We start from the raw sequence: 19,194 nt of genomic DNA on the forward strand, positions 1-19,194 counted from the left end.
TTCCTTTTTCAGCTATTAAACACCTTTATTGTGGAAGTAATACAATTAATCTGGTGAATTAGGTTTACCAAGTGCACTTTGAATTGAATTTGAATATAAATCAAATCTTAGCTGATGATCATTGTCCCTGCTAGGTAATGTTCCCATCTCCCAGGCAGTGCTGGAGTGATGCAGTTGGGAAGAAACAGCTCTTTTTAGTGATTCACCTTTAAGTAGCACTTCTCTTCAAGCAGGCTCCCTTTGTGTGGGTACCTTGTGCATGTCTAGGATCAGTGCTATCTGTCACTTCCCCACCTGTTTTGGAGCAGAAGGTTTGCACTGGCACCCGGGGTGCACGTGAGCTTGTGGCTTGGTGCTCAGGAAGCAGTGGGGTTGGTGATTAAACATTTTTACATGCATTTGAGCACGTCCTGCAGTCAGCTGCCTGCTTTTAGTTTTTGCAGGCACTTTTCATTTGCATACAGATCGTGCCAACTTCTACCTATTGCCACATGCAGAACCCTGCAGGGTAGTTAAGAAATTAACATTATATTATGATATTACTACTGCTGATGTTTCTATAATGGGGGTCGCTAGCTGACTTTAGAAGATAGGCGTTGTAAAATATAGGAGGGAAAAGAGAAGAAAAATTACAACAACAAACAAATGCAACACGATGTTCAGTTGTGAATGTGACTTGTACTTTTCATCTAAGCTTTGAGTTGAGAAACTAAGCTTTTGGTCATGCTTGCATAAGACATTACTGTAGTCATGTCCTTCTGATTTTCCTGGAATATAAACTTCATTAAGCCATAGGAAATAACAAAAAATTCTCTCAAACCAATCGTTCTGTTCCTCCTCATGCCACCCATATCAGAACACAAACATTTCTTCTCCCTTTTTTCCTCCCTCTTTTCTTTATTTTCTCTTCTCCAGTCTCTGAGTGATGTCTCTCCTTTCTCCTTTGAAGACTCATTCAGAGCCTATGTCAACCTGGACCTGCAATCTCTGGGTTTAAAGCTGCATTTCTGGCACAGTAAAATAAGACAGTGGCACCAGTTTACCATAAAGAAAAGCACATACATTCTGTACCTTGCTTTCTGCCCAGCCTTCTGATTTTTACTCATGCGTTCAAGTGCTTCTTCACGATAAACTCACCATGCCCCATATCAGATGTTCATCTCCTCCCATACCATAACGATATTCTTCTTATCAAGTCCAAAATACCTTTCAGGAAATTTGGCACTCTAATGGAAATGGTGCCAATGTCTGGCGAGACCTAACTGTCAAATAGGGTTCTCTGTACACATCTGGCACTGTAGATAACTGTCCAACAGAATATGTAAAATAATGAAGGCTCTAACAAGATAATAACGAAAAAGCACATAGTTTGGTTAAATGAGAACTCAGCTACTCTGCTGGATTTTCTACACTTGGACGAGATGAAGGGAAACTCATTTACATTTACTTCTAATTAAAGTTCAGAATCTCACATTTAGACACAAATCATACTAATAAATAATTGAGAAAATTGGCCTCAGACCTGCAGAACAATGTATCTTTTTGGACTTGTAAAACGGGATGTTTTAGGGTTATTGTACAGTTTGTCTTTGCAGCCAGACTAGCGTTACTTGTTCCTGAAAGCATTTTTGGCCTCCTATCACAAACTGAATTGACATCATTTCCTGCATAAATAGGAATCAAAATCTCTTATTAGGAAGCCAAGGCAATTTGAAACAACCAAAAAAATGCATCTTTAAGTCATGGGACCTTGCTTTTGGCATGCTATTGTACCTCTCAAAGCTTCTGAATGGCTGCACATTAATAAAGGTTTGAGCTGTCCAGTTACTTAGACTTCCTTTACTCACCTGAACTGCTGACTTTGTCTGTCCTTTCTTGCATAATAACTACTCTCTGATTGCTTAAAAGTACAGAAGCTTGTCCGTCAGATTTGTTATGTTTAGTCTTACCTAATTCTGTATGTCTTGTATTGTTTTACCTTGTAGGGTCCACCTTGAAACGACTATGTCTAGGCAAAGATCACAGTAGTAGTAACTATCCCATTTTTGTTTCTCAGTATTTCCTTCATGGCATGGGATGCTTTTTCTTTGAGTTTTCTTTTTTCTTTTTACTAAAAGCTAGTTGTTTAATGAATAGAGCTGATGCACTTATACTGGTATGAAATTAGACTATATACGTTGTGATACTTTCCTAGTAATGCATGTGCTGTGATGTTTGGGAACTACGCATGCTGCAAGACAGTCGTGGTATTCTTTGTGTGTGAGATTGTGCACGCATGCAGCCAGAAAACTGGATCGTGTGTTTGTTTTCCTTAAAAACACACCTTTATATGACTGCAGTTTTCTGCTGGAGGAATTAATAGCTTAAAACTCTTATTCCTGTGGAGATGCATGAGATGTTAAGCACTAATTGAAGAGCTTTCCTGTCCGAATACTTATTTTCTCACTGGTCCCTTTCCCCCGAGAAAAGGAAAAGGAAATGAGCAGTGTTCACTTATGAGTTGTGTTGCAGGTTGAATGCATGATCATTTGAAGGTTATTATTGTATCTTATACGATCGTAGGAATACTTAGTTTATTCGGTTTCATTGACTGGTAGCTCATTAACAGAAAATGGAAAACTGAATGTTTGTGTTTGCTTCTGTAACTGCAGTTCTGTGAACTTTTTGCTTGGAGAGATGGTCTTACTTAAAATCTTTAGATACGGTAAATCTGTTTATAGAAAGTTTTTTCCATTTTGCTGCTGGTCTTGCTTTGTCAAACTTGTAGTTACCAACAGATGAACGGGACAGATCTCTTCCTAGAGACATACAAGCCTATAAAATTAAATTTGTGTTAGTGCTCTTCCCATCTGCCTTTATCTATCCCAGAAGTTGTGTATCTCTGTGTCAGAAACTCGCACACCCACTTATGGCCTCCTTTCTCCTTTTTCTTCTGTACATAAATGGTCCCAGTGTTTTTTTCTCCCAAAATGTCATGACGGCAGAGGGAGGCTGTGGGTCCTGGAGCCTTTGAGATGCTGAGGCCAACTGTACTCTTAACCTACGTGCTAATTAAATTTTTCCAGGAGGGCAGTACGTTTATGCAAATAAAATTCATTTTTAAAATGCACGAGGCTGCAGCAATTAATGCACCCACGGCAGCTTTCCATGGAGAGACTTTGCAAGCCTGGCAGTGCTGGTGGCACTGGGAGTGCATCTGTGTATTTATTCCTTCTCTCTCGGTTGTGAGTTTCAGTTGAGAGAAGTTCTGGGCAGGTAACACGATGAGACATAATCTGAACTCATTTGGATCAATGGACCCGGACCATTTCTTTAAGCAAAGGTGTTCTGTAGAAAGGAGGGGGAGGGCAAAGTCAGGAAAGCTATTGTTTGAATTGCAGCCTGTGGGAAGCTATGTGAGCAGACAAGTGGTGAAATGGAGATGCCATTGTCAACTTTCTTTGTGTGTGATTTTCCAGGATCCTCTACAAACAGTCTTGTAACGTGTCCTGAGCCCCTCCCGCAATCAACTCTGCAGGTTCAGGCCAACAACAGTAACAACAAGAAGGGAACGTTCACCGACGATCTTCACAAGCTGGTTGACCAGTGGACAAGTAAAACTGTTGGAGCTGCGCAGGCAAAACCTTCTTTAAACCAACTGAAGCAGAACCAAAAAAGGCAGGACATGGAGCCAAAGGCAAATCCCATGCAAACACAGAATGAGACATGTGGAGTAAGTGGCACTCCTTGAAGAACGTACCTTTTTGCTATGTGTCTGACAGCCTTTGCAGAACTCAGATTTGGAGGAGGACATACACTAAATTACGTCAGATAGCTGCTTCGTAGAAATGTCCAACTCTTTTCATTAAGTACTAAAAGAGTTTTGTTGGTTTTTTTAATTGTCTTTTGGAATAATCTTGGGAGATAAATGAGCTGCAATATATATATATATATATTAAAATATATATTTTTAACAGTAAGATGCAGCAATACTTATACCACTAACCGTATGTTCTTTGACTTAAGTTTTTATTATTGCTAACATTTTCTTCTTTTTGACATTTAACGTGAATCTTCCTCAGGCAGGCAGTGGCTGGGTTAGCAGCCTGCTGGCAGCAAGCTTTTGTCTTAGCACAAGCAGTGCGGGTACTGCGCCAAGACAGGGCACTGCTCCATGTTGTTCTGACCCTTGCTTGATATCCTACACTGTGCAGTACTAATCTCATGCATCTGTAAGTCCTTCTGCCTCATGGAAAAGCCATCCTCAGAGGTTCCATGGGAGTGAAGTACCACAAAGCAGGGATTAGTGGTGCCCCATTTGTCCCTTCTTATTTGCCATAGCAGGCAAACATTACCATGATGTGTGTCTGTGTTCAGTGCTTGTTTCTGTGACTGCGTGACAGTGTTGAGGACACAGTCAGAATCCCAGTTCAGAATTCTCTTCTACCCTGGTCTGGTTTTCCGGATCCCTTTCTCATCCCCACAGATGGTGGTTCCTCAACTCATTATTTTAGCTGGATTCATTTTTTGGAAGAGCAGAAATTGAGCCAAATAGAGGAAAACAGATTAATTTTAAATGCAGAGAAATTGTGAGAGCAAAACTAGTGAAGGTAACCTCTTAAAAACAAGTTAACTGGACCTGCATAGAAAACCATTGTGTTTTTGTCATGTAAAAGGTAAAAAGGCTTGGAAGCAGCGGTGGCACCTCGGTTGCTGTTCAGGTGGGACCTGCTGAAGCAGGAACTTGCTGATATGTCTGTTTTGGTACCTGCTGGTCTCAGTATATCACTGACTTCACAGGGAAAAGCACCTGTGTAAGCTTATTAAGCAGTTCTGCATTGATTCGTAGTGGCCATTAATGAACAAAAACTGGAGAGTAAATAATCCCTCTCCGTAGCAATGGGTTTAAACAGCATAAACATGTTCTGGAGTAGAAATGACGTCAGGACCCCGTAAGTTCTCAGAAAACAAGTCATAAAGGTGCCAGTAAACAGAAATAGAAGATCTCTGGAGATGCACTGGGAAGCGATGGTGAGGGCACAGGCTCTGCTCCTTTGTTGTCACTTACTCTTTTTGATGTGCTTTTCACAGCTTGTTGTCTTTTATTGTGGAAGGATCTGGTGGGGGTGCTCTGCCTGCTTACAACTCTGGAAAAGAGATGTGGGGGAGTCATCTTGACGATGTAAACATCGATTGAGGATTAATTTTACCTTCTGCCGTGTGCTGTCTTAACACGCTGGTTTTAGAAGGTTTGTTTTTTTTAGAATATGTCTGTTTCAAGGATTTACCAAGGCTGAAGTAACGCGGATTGTTGACAAAGAATGTAGACAGGTTGGGATTCCCCGCTCTTTGGTTCAGGTTGTCACTTGCTGCTTGGAACACTCATAGCTGGGAGTGAGAGCTCTGTGCCAGCTGGTGGCAGGTGACTTCATGCACCTCTCCTAGTAGGGGTGTGGGCTGCAGAAGGGATGAAAATGTGGATGGCTCCTGTGTTAGGGTTATTGTTAGGGTGTTTTGGCACAGCATACCATGGACCTCTTCAAACCTTCCAATATGGAACAGCAGTGCTGAACTGCATTCACTAGGCCGGGAGCAGGAGCTGCCACTGTTCTGCATCCACCCGTCCTCTTGGGCACCAGGAAGCAGAAAGCAGAGCCACAAATGTGGTGAAGAAGTCTTTTAAAGCTGTACAAGCGCTGCTGTAGTAGTTGAGTACCTTTTCAAATTCACCTTCAAGGGGATCTGAAGTGAAGGATGAAGAACAGCCAGGAGAAGGGGGAGGAAGTAGAGAGGATGCTTAGCCTGGGCAGCCAGGAGAGTGATCCAGTGACACCAGTTCTTGGAGTTATATGCAGGGATGTTGTACTTGCAGTAAATCAGTATGGAGTTCATGCTTCAAAACAGTATTAGACAAAAAGCACTCAAGAAATCACAAAGGACTGAAAAAAATAGCTTTCTAACAGGGAGCATGTAAAGCTCAGGCTGTAAGTCTTCTGACCATCTGTTAACACCATCTTTTTGTCTGTTTTGATTAAATGCAAGATTACCTTTGCAATAAAAGGTAAACAGGAGCGTTAAGCAGATTCCCAGCTCATCAGAGACATTTTTAATAAGGTTTTATGTTGGAAATAAAAGCTAGATAAATTGGAAGCATGGTGATGCTTATCGTTCTTTTTATCTTTGATAGTGCCAATGATTAAACACTGGAACAAACAAGCAGGAAAGTGGTAGGGCCAGCTGTTTCATATATTCCAACCGAGTATTTTGTTGTGGGAGAAGCTAACACTGGCCCATTGTAATAATTGGAAATGCAGGCATTTCTAAATTCCGTTTGGGAAAGGAAAGTGTCTCCTTGAAGAGTTTTTAGGCAGGAGTAGGAGCTGTGTGAGTTGTCCTGGTGGTGCTCTGTTGGCTGTAAGGACAGCCCCAGGGATCAGCACCAGGCAGAGCTCTTCCACACAGCCAGTGAGTATCCTCCTAGGGTGAAAGTCCAGGGTATGTGTCATACAAGGTATGACATCAAGCCAGGTGGCTCTCTTCTTCTCTGTGTGCATTTTTTCCCCCAAAATAAATTTGCAGTAAGTCATTGATAAGGTTATTATTCTCTCTTGCTGTCCACTGATTGCTGTGTAATAAGGAATAGGAGATACTAGGCAGAATTAAGTCAGTCTGCCTGCAAATAGCTACATCTCTCACGCTTATCCATCTTGAAGGCATGATGAAGTGATCCTTTCTTGCAGGTAATTGTGGTTGCCACCAGCAGGGGAATACATCTAGGACTGCGAGCTGCTTTCTGTGTAAAAAGCACTGGGTACTGCGTGGCTACAGACGTTATATGAAGATGTCTGGGAACAAAGAGTGTAGCAAATGTGTTTTGTCCCTTTGTACTGTTATGTGACTATTACCAAAAAAGAAAAGCTGTAAATGTGCTCTGAGTCCGTGATATGGTTGTATCTGTGGGGCATGCCAGTCTGTGTCAGTTGCTGACGTGTGTGGCAGTGTAGGCACTGTCAGTAATCACTGCACATCTGTTTGCCTTTAGTGCATCTTTGTTTTAATGAGCCGCCTGCCTGGGAAGCAGGTGCTCTCAAGGTAGCTGCAGATGTGAGAATGGAACAGAAGGACTATTAACACCTTTTGCTGTGTCTTCCATGTCAATTGGATTGGAGGAATGTTATGAATGTTACAGATGTGATGTATTTGTGCTTGATTGAAGCCGATCAATGCTGCCTGCTTGCTCTGAATGTCAGAGAAGCTTTCCAGGAGCTTGAAGAACACAATCTCAAATCTTCAGTAGTACCTCTTAACTTTGGGCTTACAGTACACTGAAAAAGGGCAAAAAAAAATGAGCGCAGGCTGTTACATCTGTTTTCAGCGTGCTTTAAACATGGGCTGCTTGAGTTGGTGCGGGATTCGGATCTTGTGCCACTTGCTTTCAGTTCCCAATATAACTTCCTTACAGATTTTGTCAGCAAGGTGCCTTGCAGCCTCTGTGGCTTTGCTAAAGCTGGGTGATCCAGTGCTGTTTTGAGGACTGTACCACTGCTTGCTTATCGCAGTGTTTCAGTCAGTTTTTGTGTGAAGGAGGAAGGGTTGTTTCAGCCTCCGTCAGTGTTGATTCGTTGGTTGTCCAAAGACTGTGGTTTACAAAATGAGTTGAGGGGGAGTAATGAGCTGGATGTCTTTGTTTTTCACAGCATGGGTTGTGCTTGTTTGAAGTGTGCAGCAAGGTAGAGGATGCAACCTTACATTGTGAACGTGCCTTTGTCATCACACAAACAGGTTTCAATGTGGATGTGGAACATTTGGGTTTGCAGCACAATGGCATTTATTCCTGGCTGATACTCATAGCCTTAAATATAGCTGCTGCTTTACTGAGCTGATTAGCTGAGAAAGAAAAGATAAAGCATTATAAATCAGGTAAAGAAGTAAATTACTCAGCATTTGGAAAGATCTGAAAAGAAGGGTTTTTTCAGTTATAAGTTCTGAACTTGCTTAAATGTCACCTTGCATTTTTGATGCTACTTGATAAATCTATTGCTTTTAGAAGAGGTTCCCTCTACAGGTTAGGTACCTCTACTGGTGTTCTTTGTCAGCCACTTCACTCACAACGAGTGAAAATCATCACTCTGAGGATGCCAAGCTCAGTTCTCTTAGCAGCCTCAGAAGTCGTCATGTTGTATAAATGTGCACGTCCTCAGTCGCTCCGTTTGTTGGTCTTTGCTCTCTGCTGTTAGTTTTGGTGAATCCTTATGGATGAATGATTTTAAATTCATTATACCAAAGTAGCTACTTCTTAGTTTGGTGTTTGCCATCACATTCACGTTTCAGATTAGAACTGGAGACAGAGAAGCAGTGGAGGGTATTGGATGTATGTGTGCTTGTAAAATTTGCTTGGGAGCACAAGTGAGTGCCCCAGAGCAGTGCATCAGAGTGCCACTGCCACTTTCATTTGTAACTGAGAGACTAAAACTAGAGACTAGAGTAAGCATTCCACATAAATGCATTTCCTCTGAATTTGCACCTTCGTGCTAATTCTGTTAGTTTGATGTGAAATGTTTTTGTTATTAATGGGACGCTCCCAAAAGTGAGAGTATTGTTTCTTCTTGTGTTGTGAATAGGTGCTGGCTTGATGAGACCCATGGCAGGGAGTTGTAAATTATATGAACTTTAAAAAGCAAGGAAATACTATAAATCGTGTCCAGATTGAAACCAGGCAGCATTTTGTATGATTGTTTCTGTGGCATTGTGCCTTATGAAGCGTGTAATTCGGGTGCCCCTGCCATCCCCACATTTAGGAAGACAAGCTCTTTCTCTGAGCTTAGCATGCAAAAACGGAGTAATTGAAGTGAATGCTAATTGAATCTCAGCAAAATAGTGGGACTGGCTCCAGCAGCCCCTGGGCAGGATCAGCTCCTGCTGAGTCCTTCTGGTTTACCTGACCTGATCCCACACCCCCAGTGCTGGGTAGTGAACCTCTACGCAAAGGTTTCCCTTTTTCACCACCTTTGGTTTGGCTTGGACGAGCGGCCCAGCATGAACACCTTTCTACAGCAATAACGTGCTGAAGGTTTGAAAACCTGCTTTGGGAAGGGCTGTAAGAAGTACAGCGAGATTTGGTTTCATTCTGCATTTAGCTTAATTTATTTACTTCTGCACACAAGATGCAGTAGCAATGAGGGACAACCAGGTTACTTTACACATTAAAGCTTTACCAGAGATTTTGCGGCATTCCCTTCTTACCTGTTCAGTAATGTTTCCTGATTCCTTAAACAGTAAGAATATACTGAGGCACCCTTCCCTGTGTCAACCTTTGCTATTAATTTCCAGCAAAGAATACAAGTAAGAGATGTGAGGAGGCCAAGAGCTGGGCTGTCCTCCTCTGCATGCAGCCCTTGCGTCCCATGGGTGGGAAGATGGACGCTTAATAGCCATGCTTTTTTATTTTTCTTTTTGTAGGTTAATTCAGTAAGAACAGGATTGGGGAAAAGGTGCATTGTTCCAGTGTCTTGTCCCATGTCAGCTGCGCTAACTCCTGGAGTTTCACCATCCCTGCCAGTGCCTATGCCAGGTACTACCCTTTCTGGCACAGTAACGCCCTATGTGATGCCTCTTTGTCAGTACGGAGGAGTTTTCCCTACGCCGCTTTATGGAGCGCAGTGGTCGGGGCCGGCAGTGCGGCCGGGGCTGGTAGGAGGGCAGAGCATTGCTCATTTCTCAGCTCTTGGCAAAGCTTGCTTGCAGATGTACCCTGTGCCGCTGCAGCAGCCCGCAGCCGACCCGCCCGGCCCGCGTGTAAGAATGACATAGCTCAGTGGGCTCTGATAGGTGACAGTGATAGCGACCTCGTGTCCATCTGTAGATGCCATATGTGTCGGACAGGCGTGGGTCCGCAGCAGGCCTGCCAGCCTGCACAGCCATACACTGCATCCAGCAATCACTGTGATGGGTTTCACAAAAGGTCGTTTGTTTGTTACGGCAATATTTGCATATATGTCATTGCTGAGACACTTTATTATGTTGTGTTCTGATGTTTTACACTTGCAATCCTTGAAGTTGATGTACTTGAATTGATGACTAGAAATTGTACTAACCTGCAGGAGTACAGTGCCTTGATTATCAGCTTTTCAGTTCCAGCTGGAAAGAGATGTAAAAATATTTGAAAGATGTATTTTATTTATGATTTGCCTGTGAGTAAAGTTCTTTTTCTTTGCAAAGATTTTGAAGGTTTACAGTTGAAGCTCGTCCTCGGTTTCAATCTGCTGTAAATGCTTTAATTTTAATTGATGTGTTGCATTTTCATTTTCGAGGCTTTAAAAAACAAAAGTGAGGTGAAGTTTGTTTGAGATACTGATGGAAATTTATTGTGTCTGTACAAGGAGTAGTGAAATGCACATTTTAAAATAGGAGCATTTACAGAGTGATCCTAGTGAGCTGTACATAAGAACAGGTCATAGCTTCGGGCAGTGCAATCCATTCCTTACAGCCTTTGGTAAAGCCGCTGCAGGTTGCAGCCTGCTGCTGTAACGGGCACACGAGTACTGCTTTCTTCCAGACCACAGCAGCCAATTGGATTACATTTTCTTTTCCTACCGGGCTTTTATCATTTAGTTAAGTTACAAATCTACGCGTGTTCCATAAGTGAGAAGCCTGATGGAAATCTGGGTCGCAGGAGCACGTCCACAGGTCACTGTCAGAGCCGCGTGTACACGCGTGCGTGTGCTCTGCCTTCAGTTCCACGACAGAGGCTAAGGACGTGTTTTGCCATTCAAGTGCTAACAGTATTCACATTGAAACGGGATAAAAATGGGAATCTATTATTTTCCTTTTTTTTTTTTCCCTCTGTGAGCAATGAATGCTTCAGCTTTGGAATCTCACCACCTTTCACTGGAATTTTTTTTTTTCCTGTTTTTGTTTTTAATCAAGTTTGCACCGTAGGCGGCACGGAACACCTCTCTCCTGTTTGCGGGTTGCTTTTTGCCTCTTTTACTGTGCTTAGAGTCTGCATCTGCACCTCTCAGTCTAAAGGCACAAGGTAACCACTGAGACTGATTTGCTGATGGTAAGTCCCATTTCTATGGACGGCACTAAGGGCCATCCCTAAAGGCACAGGGAGCCAAATGAGCGGTCAAACGTGAAGGCGCGTTGCTCTGTATCTCTACTGCAATGACATTCTATACTGTCTGCTGACGGGCAGAGATGTCTTGTGCTGCCAAGCTGTGAATTGTATAGTTCTATTGTACTTTGAGCATTATTCTGTCTAAATTATTTTGTTTGTACCCTTTGAATATATTATTCCATCAATTCAGTTAGAATTGAATTTTATAGACAATTATGCAGAGTCTTCTGCCTGGGCAAAATTACTTACTGTAGTAAGAGATTTCTGTTCTCTGTAACATGTATCTTTAATTTGTTTGGGTTTTTTAGATTCATGTCTGTATGCTTCATGAGCAAACATGGAAAATATGTTCTCACACCAGTTTTCCTTCAGCTTGCACTGAATCCTACAGTTTGTCGCTATTGCCTGTTGTATAGTCCACCCCTTGTATACTGACAGAGTCAGTGGCACTAAAAGCCCCAACAAATTGTATAGATTAAAAAGAAGAAAAAAAAAATAAACATTTTGTGCTTGAAAACTGTGTGAAAAACCCAGTGTTTTTCTGAAAACAGAAGCGTGTCAATGCCCCGCTCTCCCGGGTAACTCTGCGCCTGTTTTCCAGCCTTCTGTGCGAGGGATTAGATGCGATGCCTCCACTGCTCCTCGGTGCCTGCGCAGAGCTGGGTCCCACCTCTCGCAGCTGTAGACATGCAGTGGTGCTCCAGAAGCAATGTAGTGCCACCCCGCAGAACCTCACTGCTGCTGCAGCATTTCTGGGGCTCCGCTGCTGCAAAGCAGGCCAGGCTGGAACATTAAATGGGTTATTTTAAGAGATGGTATCTTTAGCATCACATTTGTACTGCCAGCAATACTGCAGTTGGGTAGGTGGTAAATGAGGCGTTTGGGCCGTGCACATCCCACACTGCCAGTACCAGGGAAGCCCCATTAGCATGATCCTGGCATAATTTAAATGTGAGGGAGGGCACCAAAGAAACTTGGCCCCAGTACAAGTTTGTGCTGCATGCACGCTCTTGGCAGTCACTGATGTCGGTGTAGGCTGCAGTAGAAATGAGGAAGGGATGTCCAGGGAGAGGTCTGGTACTGCTTCTGTGCTTCTGCAGCTTTGCTGTGGGTACAGCATGTGTGTCAGGTGTCAGCCCTGTGCCGCTGGTCATCAGGGCCTTCCACCCAACCGTGGCCAAAGCTGTGGGAGCAGATAGGGCTGCCTGGTGCCAGGTTTGGTCCAGAGCTAACCGTGTTCATTTTCTCTTTTAAAATGAAGCTTTCAGCATTTTAGTGCCTGCTTTCCTAAGTGGGGAGGTTTTAGCCAGTTGTGGGGCTGGAGGTTGATGCTTTCATTTCAGTGTTCGTGACTTGGATTTTGTGGCTTCAGTTCTTCTGGCTGTGAACTTCCAGCTATGTTTTGCTGTCCCTGATCATGCTGAAGGGAGCTTTGGCCCATGATAGTAATTAAGCAAATGACTCAGGATGGTCACCACGGGGCTGGTGCTGCAGCATTGGTGGAGGGACAAGATATTGAAAGATGACTTCCTGCTGCTAAGTCACACATCTGGTAGTAAGGAAATAGAGTGCAACCGGTCCCGTGTTGGGAGTGCGTCCATCAGCAGGGCAGCATGGGAGGGGATCCTGCACCCTTCAAGGCTCACTTGTTCATCCCGGCTCAGCCTCCCTGGCATGTGTGTTCAATCACTGATGTGAAAACTTGCCCTTGTGTAACTGTGGTCTTCGTTCTGTAACTTAGAGTTAATATTGCTCAGGTGTCACTATACACCTACCCCTCTTCCATCACTGTCTGGTACGGCTTCTTTCATTTTTCTCTGAGATATTTGACATTGATGGTTATCAAAAACAGGCTGATGAACTGAACGGGCCAGTTGTCCGGCCAAGAGTGGCAGTCCGTGTGCTCCTGCAAATTGATTCCTGTTTGGGAAGAGGCAGCAGTGCTAAATGCCAGTATTTCTGAAACTAACGTGGTTTAGAGTGTTGGCTTCGTTGAACGGTTTGTGAATGTTTAATTCCTACGTGATGTTTCTTGCTCCAATTCTGCCCTTCTCAATCGCTGAATTTTGGTGATGTTTGTGGGTAATGATGGCTGTGCTGGAGAGGTGTGTCTGCTGAATAGGGGCAAGATCTCTGCAGAGGCCACAGAATCATAGAATATCACAAGTTGAGTCCCACTGTCATGGAAGGATGACTGTCTTGCTATAGGATTGAGTCTATAAAATAGCAAAAAGCATAATCACGTGGAATCTCTTGACATGGTTATTTATTGAATCGAGTACAGGTTATTTTTTGTCAGTTCTTTATTTTTGTGTGTGTGTTTTTTTGGGGTTGACTTGTGCTTATGCAGCTGTACCAATGCAGATGTGAGCTGAGATTCATCTGGGTATTTGTGCAGGCTGACTGCTGTGCTGATTGCTATGTTTCTCTTGAATGAACCTGGTAAATACAATTATCTTCCTGTCTATATTGCTGAAGCTGGCTGTTGAGCAGATGCGGGCTGTGTTGTGGTTGACGTGCCAGTGAGGGTTGCCTGAGCAGGACTTGCTTTTTCCTAAGGTCTGTTTGTCCTGCATGTGCATCAGGCAGGCTCTGTGCCGGCCCTGGCTTCACGTTTTGTTATCAATGCAGATAAGCTGCCGAAGTGCACCATAATCAAACAGATTCTAGGAGCTGTCAGGTTACAAATTCTGCATTGTGAAAGAATTTCTTGCTCAAAGGGACTTGGATGTACTGTGGTGCTGACGTTAGCTGCGTCGATAAACAGATTACATGTAACTGATTCACCTGGAAGGCTCATACCAGGAGGCAGCATCTCCTTGTTGTAAAGTGTGTGGTCCCTTCAGAAAATGTTGTGTGTAAGTGAATTCAGTGATCTCTTTGGTGCTGTCAAAAGGCTGCCTTCAGAATAAGAAGGAAGAAGCTGTCCCCTGGGACATGGGCTGAGTATCTGTGAGGGTTTCTATCAAGAGCCAGGCAACCAGGAGAGCTCACTCTCATTTTGGCTTGATGGCTGACCTGCTGTGGAGGCTGGGGTAAATCCCATTGCTGTCTTAAGTTTTTTCCCTGTTACTTGGAGATCGTTAGTTTTGTCTCATTTCATTTGTCCTGGATGAACTTCAGTGCCCGATGCTTGTTTTTATTAGTGGGCAAATGGTGAGAACTGTGGTGGGTTCAGGTGGATTTACAGAACCAATACTGAGCAGAAGCTTGTGGGAGGATGGCAACCAGGACAGCTTTACTTCCTTTAAAGCAATTCTTTCTATGAACAGACAGAGCAAGAAAGACAGGAGGGAGAAAACTGAGGCTGTGCTTAATGAGAGCAAAGCCCCAAACAGGAAATCCCCCAGGAACTATGCCAAACAGACTGTTTGCACAGCATGCTTTTCCCCCATGTATTCCCTTCTGCCCTGAAGTACTCCATGCATTTTCTTTTCCTGGAAGAATCTAACAAGCTATATGCTCTAAAAACAATGGATGTGCTTGCAGCCCCAATAAGCAGCATGCACATTGCTGGGGTGTAGAGTGAAGGACGTCAGTGCATGTCACCGTGCAGTGGGTGAGCACTAGCAGGACGCGTGCTGGCCCTGAGCTGCTGCTCCCACCAGGTGCTCAGCACATTCCCTTCCAACTCCATTGTGAGCCCTGGATTCCATGTAGCCTCTTGCCCCTAGAGAGGGGCCTTGCTCTGAAGGAATGGGTGAGGTGCTCTGGTTCTGCCGCAGCACCCTCTGACAAAAGGTTTTAGGAATGCTTATTCCACGTTCTCAGTAGGACACACGTGTCTCTCTCTGAGGATTTCGGGTTCTGTTCTCGTGCAGTGCCTGAACTGGCTCTCGTGGAAGCGCCTTCGTCACGCTGCGGTCTGTCATCTCACGTGGCCATTTTGTCTTTTAGATACTGAAAATGCGATCGCCAGCGACTGACACGTGGCCCCCACAGCTACGGTGCCAAGCGCCAGGTCCCGCTGCAGCTAAAGAGGAGGAAGAGGAAGATGGGAAATGATTTGTCGTGTGTGAGAAATTCTGTGCCGTTCTGGTCCATTCGACACAATTTTGTAACTTCTTTCTAATCATTTTCTTTTTTTTTTTTTTTGTTTGTTTGTTTTTTATTTATAGTTGGAAATACAAAAAATGTTATGCAAAAAAAAAATAATATTAATAATAATAATAAAGGAAAATTATTTTGGGGGAAAAAGGACTTTGTTCCAAATCGTTCCCTTCTGTTGTGAGCCAGGTTCCTGTGAGCAGCTTCAGGAGGAGAGGGAGGAGGAGGAGGAGGCATTCTTTCAAATGCTTTTTGTTTCATGCAGTTAATTGTAATTTAAGTGATTATGCAAAAGATGAGCCAGGCACATGTATCCCAGTTCCACTAAAAAAGAAAGATAAGTTCCAAGTCCATTTGAATTTCTCACAGTCAGAGCTGTTCTTTTGTACAGAGAATACTTTAAGATCTGGTTAAATTAAGTAAAGAAACCTACAGAGACTTCACTGGAGAGTAACTTTGTACTTGTCGTTTCCTTTTTTTTTTTCCAGCTCTTTCTTTTTCTTTGAGACTGGCCGCATTTTCTTGCCAGAGTTAAACACAGTTCTCAAGTCACTTCTAATTTTAAACGTAAGCCTGAAATCCTTCTGCAGACGAGTCAGTAATTGGAGCAATTTTTAAAAGACTTTCAAGTGCCTTCAACAAGCTAAAATTATGGTGGTGGGAGATTTCTTTTTCCTTGACTCACTCACAATAGGCTTCAGCTGTCTGCTGGGCTGGGGCAATGTACAGAGCCGTTTGTAGCAATAATCTCATGAGTAATCATTTATTACAAAGGACTACTCAACTTTTTTTGTTGCTTTGTTTGTAGAGCGGTGGCTTTTAGTGCAGTCCCTGAGGAGCAGGAGTGCTGCTTTTGCTGTTGCATTCTGGCCCCAAACTCTTCCAACCCACTGCCGTGCATTCAGAGTTCAGTGGCTTCCCCTCAGCAGGGTCAGACCCCATCTTCTATTCACTCTACTTCCAGTACCAGAGAAATATGAATTTCTAGTTGCCCACGAGCCTTTCCGTGTCATCCCTTCTCACATCCGGAGCCTGGCGTATTGTTTTGTTGTTATCTGCCATGTTTGTCTCTTCCAGCTCTCAGTTCTAAATAATAAATCTTATTTTGATGCCGCTGGTCACTATTTCCTTACCACTGCAGCTCTCATCTGCCCATGAGCCGGGTCTGGTTGTGCTGCTGGCACAGCCGAGCTCAGGAGCCATGAAGCAAAGTGCTGTTAAATGACTGGGAAATCCAAAATTGAAGCCCTGGTGGTGAGATAGATGTTGATGCTAACTTTGTGCCTCTCTGTGTTGCCTCCTGTCCTGCCTGTGTCTACGGGAATGGAAATAACCTCCTGGCTGAGAGCAGAGCTAGGCAGGTGCTGAGGGCTCTTGGTGAAGTATTTCTTGCTCTTGGCTTTCCCAGTGCAGGAGGGTTCTGTTTCCTTTGGAGCAGGGGATGCACAGGGGCCTACTGCACACCACTCCCTCCCTTCACATCCCTGGTCCCTTCAATCTGCACGGTGCTCTCCCCATCCCATGGCTCAGTGTGGGGATGGCAGTGCCACAGCCTGGCATATCGCTCTGTGCTGAGCACTGTGCCACCGAGCACAGCAACACCGTGCTCTACCACCACCTGCCATTTTGCTCCTGAGCAGCCCTGATGAAGGCTCCTTGCTGCAGGGCAGTGCCCTGGGGTGCCTGCTGCCTCTTCAGGGCCTCACCCTGCCTTTCTGATGCCTGGACCCACTGCTGCTTCTGCAAACCCTTGGGCTCCTTCATGGCCACAACTTCAAGAATGATCTGTGAGTATTTGGATTAAATATAGAGGTTAGTATCAGGACTGAAAGCCGTAGCATGTAGGATGTTTGTTACCCCCACTCTTGCAAAGGGGTTGCAAGGGAAGGGACCACTGCGAGGTGCAGCACTGTGTGTTAGCAGTGGAACTCGGAAGAAGGTGGCCTCAGAGCCAGCACCAGCAGCTCCGTGATGTAAGGACTGGGACAGCACAGCTTACTCCTACAATGTTACTTTGGAACTTGCAGTGCTCCTGGTGCTTCATATGGGCTCGACCCAACTTTGTGGGCAGCCCCAGGGCTCTATGCTGGCATTGCCACATGCCAGCAAGCTGCTGCCTAATGCTGACCCTTGGGAAGTGTTCTTCCATGCCACCTGCCAGCCCCTCCAGCTCATACAGGCCTGTGCTGCCTCCTAGGAAAACAGCTCTAAGAGAAACAAATCCATTTGGTGCTGAGTGCTATGAAAGTGATTTGGCTCATTTGCTACAGGCATAGCCATGCCCAGCATAATGGGACTCTTTGGTGTTTGCCAGCTATTCTGAAATCCATTTGAGTGTAAAACAAGGGTTTAAGAATATATAAACAACTTCTTGCAGTCTCGCTATTAATAGTTTAGCTCATAAGGTGCACGGTGAGTACCAAGGTGGTGTTTGGCTGCGGCTCTCAGGGTAGAGCTGCATTGGCAGCAGCTTGTCTCCTCTTGGGAACCCTGGGTAAAGCATAGCAAGGTGTAGGTTGGTACAAGGCCTACAGAGACTGGCAGCTGTTGGCTTGCATCTCCTGCTGCCTCCTTGCCTAGCCCAGAGAAGGGAATGATCAGGGCCTGAGTGGCCCTAGAGGACACCACATGCAGTTGATGGGCCCTATGCTCCCCTACCCCCAAGGCCAGTGTGACCCCTGGGGCAGTGGTGTTGCTAGAGTTTGGGCAGAGCTCCAAGGCAGGAGAGCCCAGAGAAGCATGCAGTGCTGGTAGGCAAGGGTGCTTAGCAACAGGAGCTGTGGAAGATGCTGCATTTCTCCCTGACACCCTTGGTGCTGTCAGAGCAGGGTATGCAAACACTCGGTGTGTCGGTGTGACTGTGCACCTAGGAAACACGGTTTAATTTGAGCAAAAAGTGCATATTGTGGCAATGGGAGGAAATAATTGCAAGTGTTAAAAATGCAGCTTAACTTCCTGCAGCACCGACTTTTGAAGCAGAAAAGTATTTTAACTGCTACCGACTTAGGGAAAAAATGTCAAACAGTTCTCAAAACCCTCACTGGAATTAAACAGTTTCAGTGAGATTTGAGAGCATGTGTAAATGGTTCGTTTTCTTGCCCTCAGTTTCTTGGCACTTCAGCACTTGGAGCAGGAGAATCTCTGGAAAGAAAGGGAGGAATAGATTTGGCGAGATGCTGATTTGATGCCGGGGACACATGGAGATATTTGTGGCTGTGAGATGTTTAAGGAGGATTCCAAAGGCTGTTTGCATAGTCACGGAAATTAGGAGTCAGCTCAAAACATCAAACATAGCAAAATAATCCACAAATATTTGCTGTTGCATGTGAGAGCCCAGGCTGCCGGGGCTATTGGCTGTGTGTGCAGCTCCTGGCAGCAGCTGACATGGGGAGTGCTTGGGATGTCGGTGTATGAGGAGACTTTGCAGCCTTAAACGTGACACTTGGAGGAATTACTGTCCAGCCTAACCTGGCTTTGTTGTCCTTTTTTAATCTGAAGTCTGCGTTGGTTTAAAACCAAACACCTGTGAATATGAGTGGTGAAAGCTCAGCAGCGCTGTGCCCACCAATTGGTGGCAGAGTGAACCTTTGTTTTCATGTACCTGGCGGTGCTGTCTGCTACTGGGGGAGCAGGGAGAGGAAGGGGGGGAGGGAGGAGAGGCAGAAGGAGGAGGGCAACCTTTTTCTGATGCACCCATGCTGTCGGCAGGACAGATCTGTGGCTCTGCACATGCTGGTGCAAGGTTAGTCACTGATTGCATTGCAATAGGAATCTAGGTATGTATTTGCAGGTATTTTTGCCGATGAACGTTCATTGTTCATCACAGTGATAGGAAAGGAAGTTATCTCAGTTACCTCCCCGGACCTGAGCAACTCGCCCACATTTGCAGGCTCACTCTTTCTGCAGGGAAGATGGATCAGCTGCATGTCTCTCCAGCAGTGCTGTTTATTTCCAGAGGCTGCACAGAGCTGGATATTCCAAAGGGCACTCAGCCCTCAGCTGCCCCATGGGGCCGAGGCGCCCCCTAGCAGCCAGCACCCACATCCCAG

At 44.7% G+C, this 19,194-nt stretch overlaps 1 protein-coding gene across 13 annotated transcripts in view; it reads left to right on the forward strand.

Moving 5' to 3' along the window:
• WNK2 (WNK lysine deficient protein kinase 2) overlaps window positions 1-16,257 on the forward strand; it is a 98,765-nt gene extending 82,508 nt beyond the window's left edge. For 5 of the 13 annotated variants that reach the window (XM_072347718.1, XM_072347724.1, XM_072347720.1 and 2 more), the window contains 3 exons: window positions 1,986-2,030; window positions 3,459-3,712; window positions 9,439-11,705. In XM_072347718.1, coding sequence (XP_072203819.1) covers window positions 1,986-2,030; window positions 3,459-3,712; window positions 9,439-9,789 — 650 coding nt within the window. In that variant the 3' untranslated portion in view covers window positions 9,790-11,705. Of the gene's footprint in view, window positions 1-1,985; window positions 2,031-3,458; window positions 3,713-9,438; window positions 11,707-14,995 lie in introns of those variants that run through there. The other 8 variants (XM_072347728.1, XM_072347730.1, XM_072347731.1 and 5 more) reach the window with 5 other exon arrangements.
• The last annotated feature ends 2,937 nt before the right edge of the window (window positions 16,258-19,194 follow it).

The sequence above is a fragment of the Excalfactoria chinensis genome, chromosome 12 (assembly GCF_039878825.1).
Source record: "Excalfactoria chinensis isolate bCotChi1 chromosome 12, bCotChi1.hap2, whole genome shotgun sequence".
Taxonomy (NCBI): domain Eukaryota; kingdom Metazoa; phylum Chordata; class Aves; order Galliformes; family Phasianidae; genus Excalfactoria; species Excalfactoria chinensis.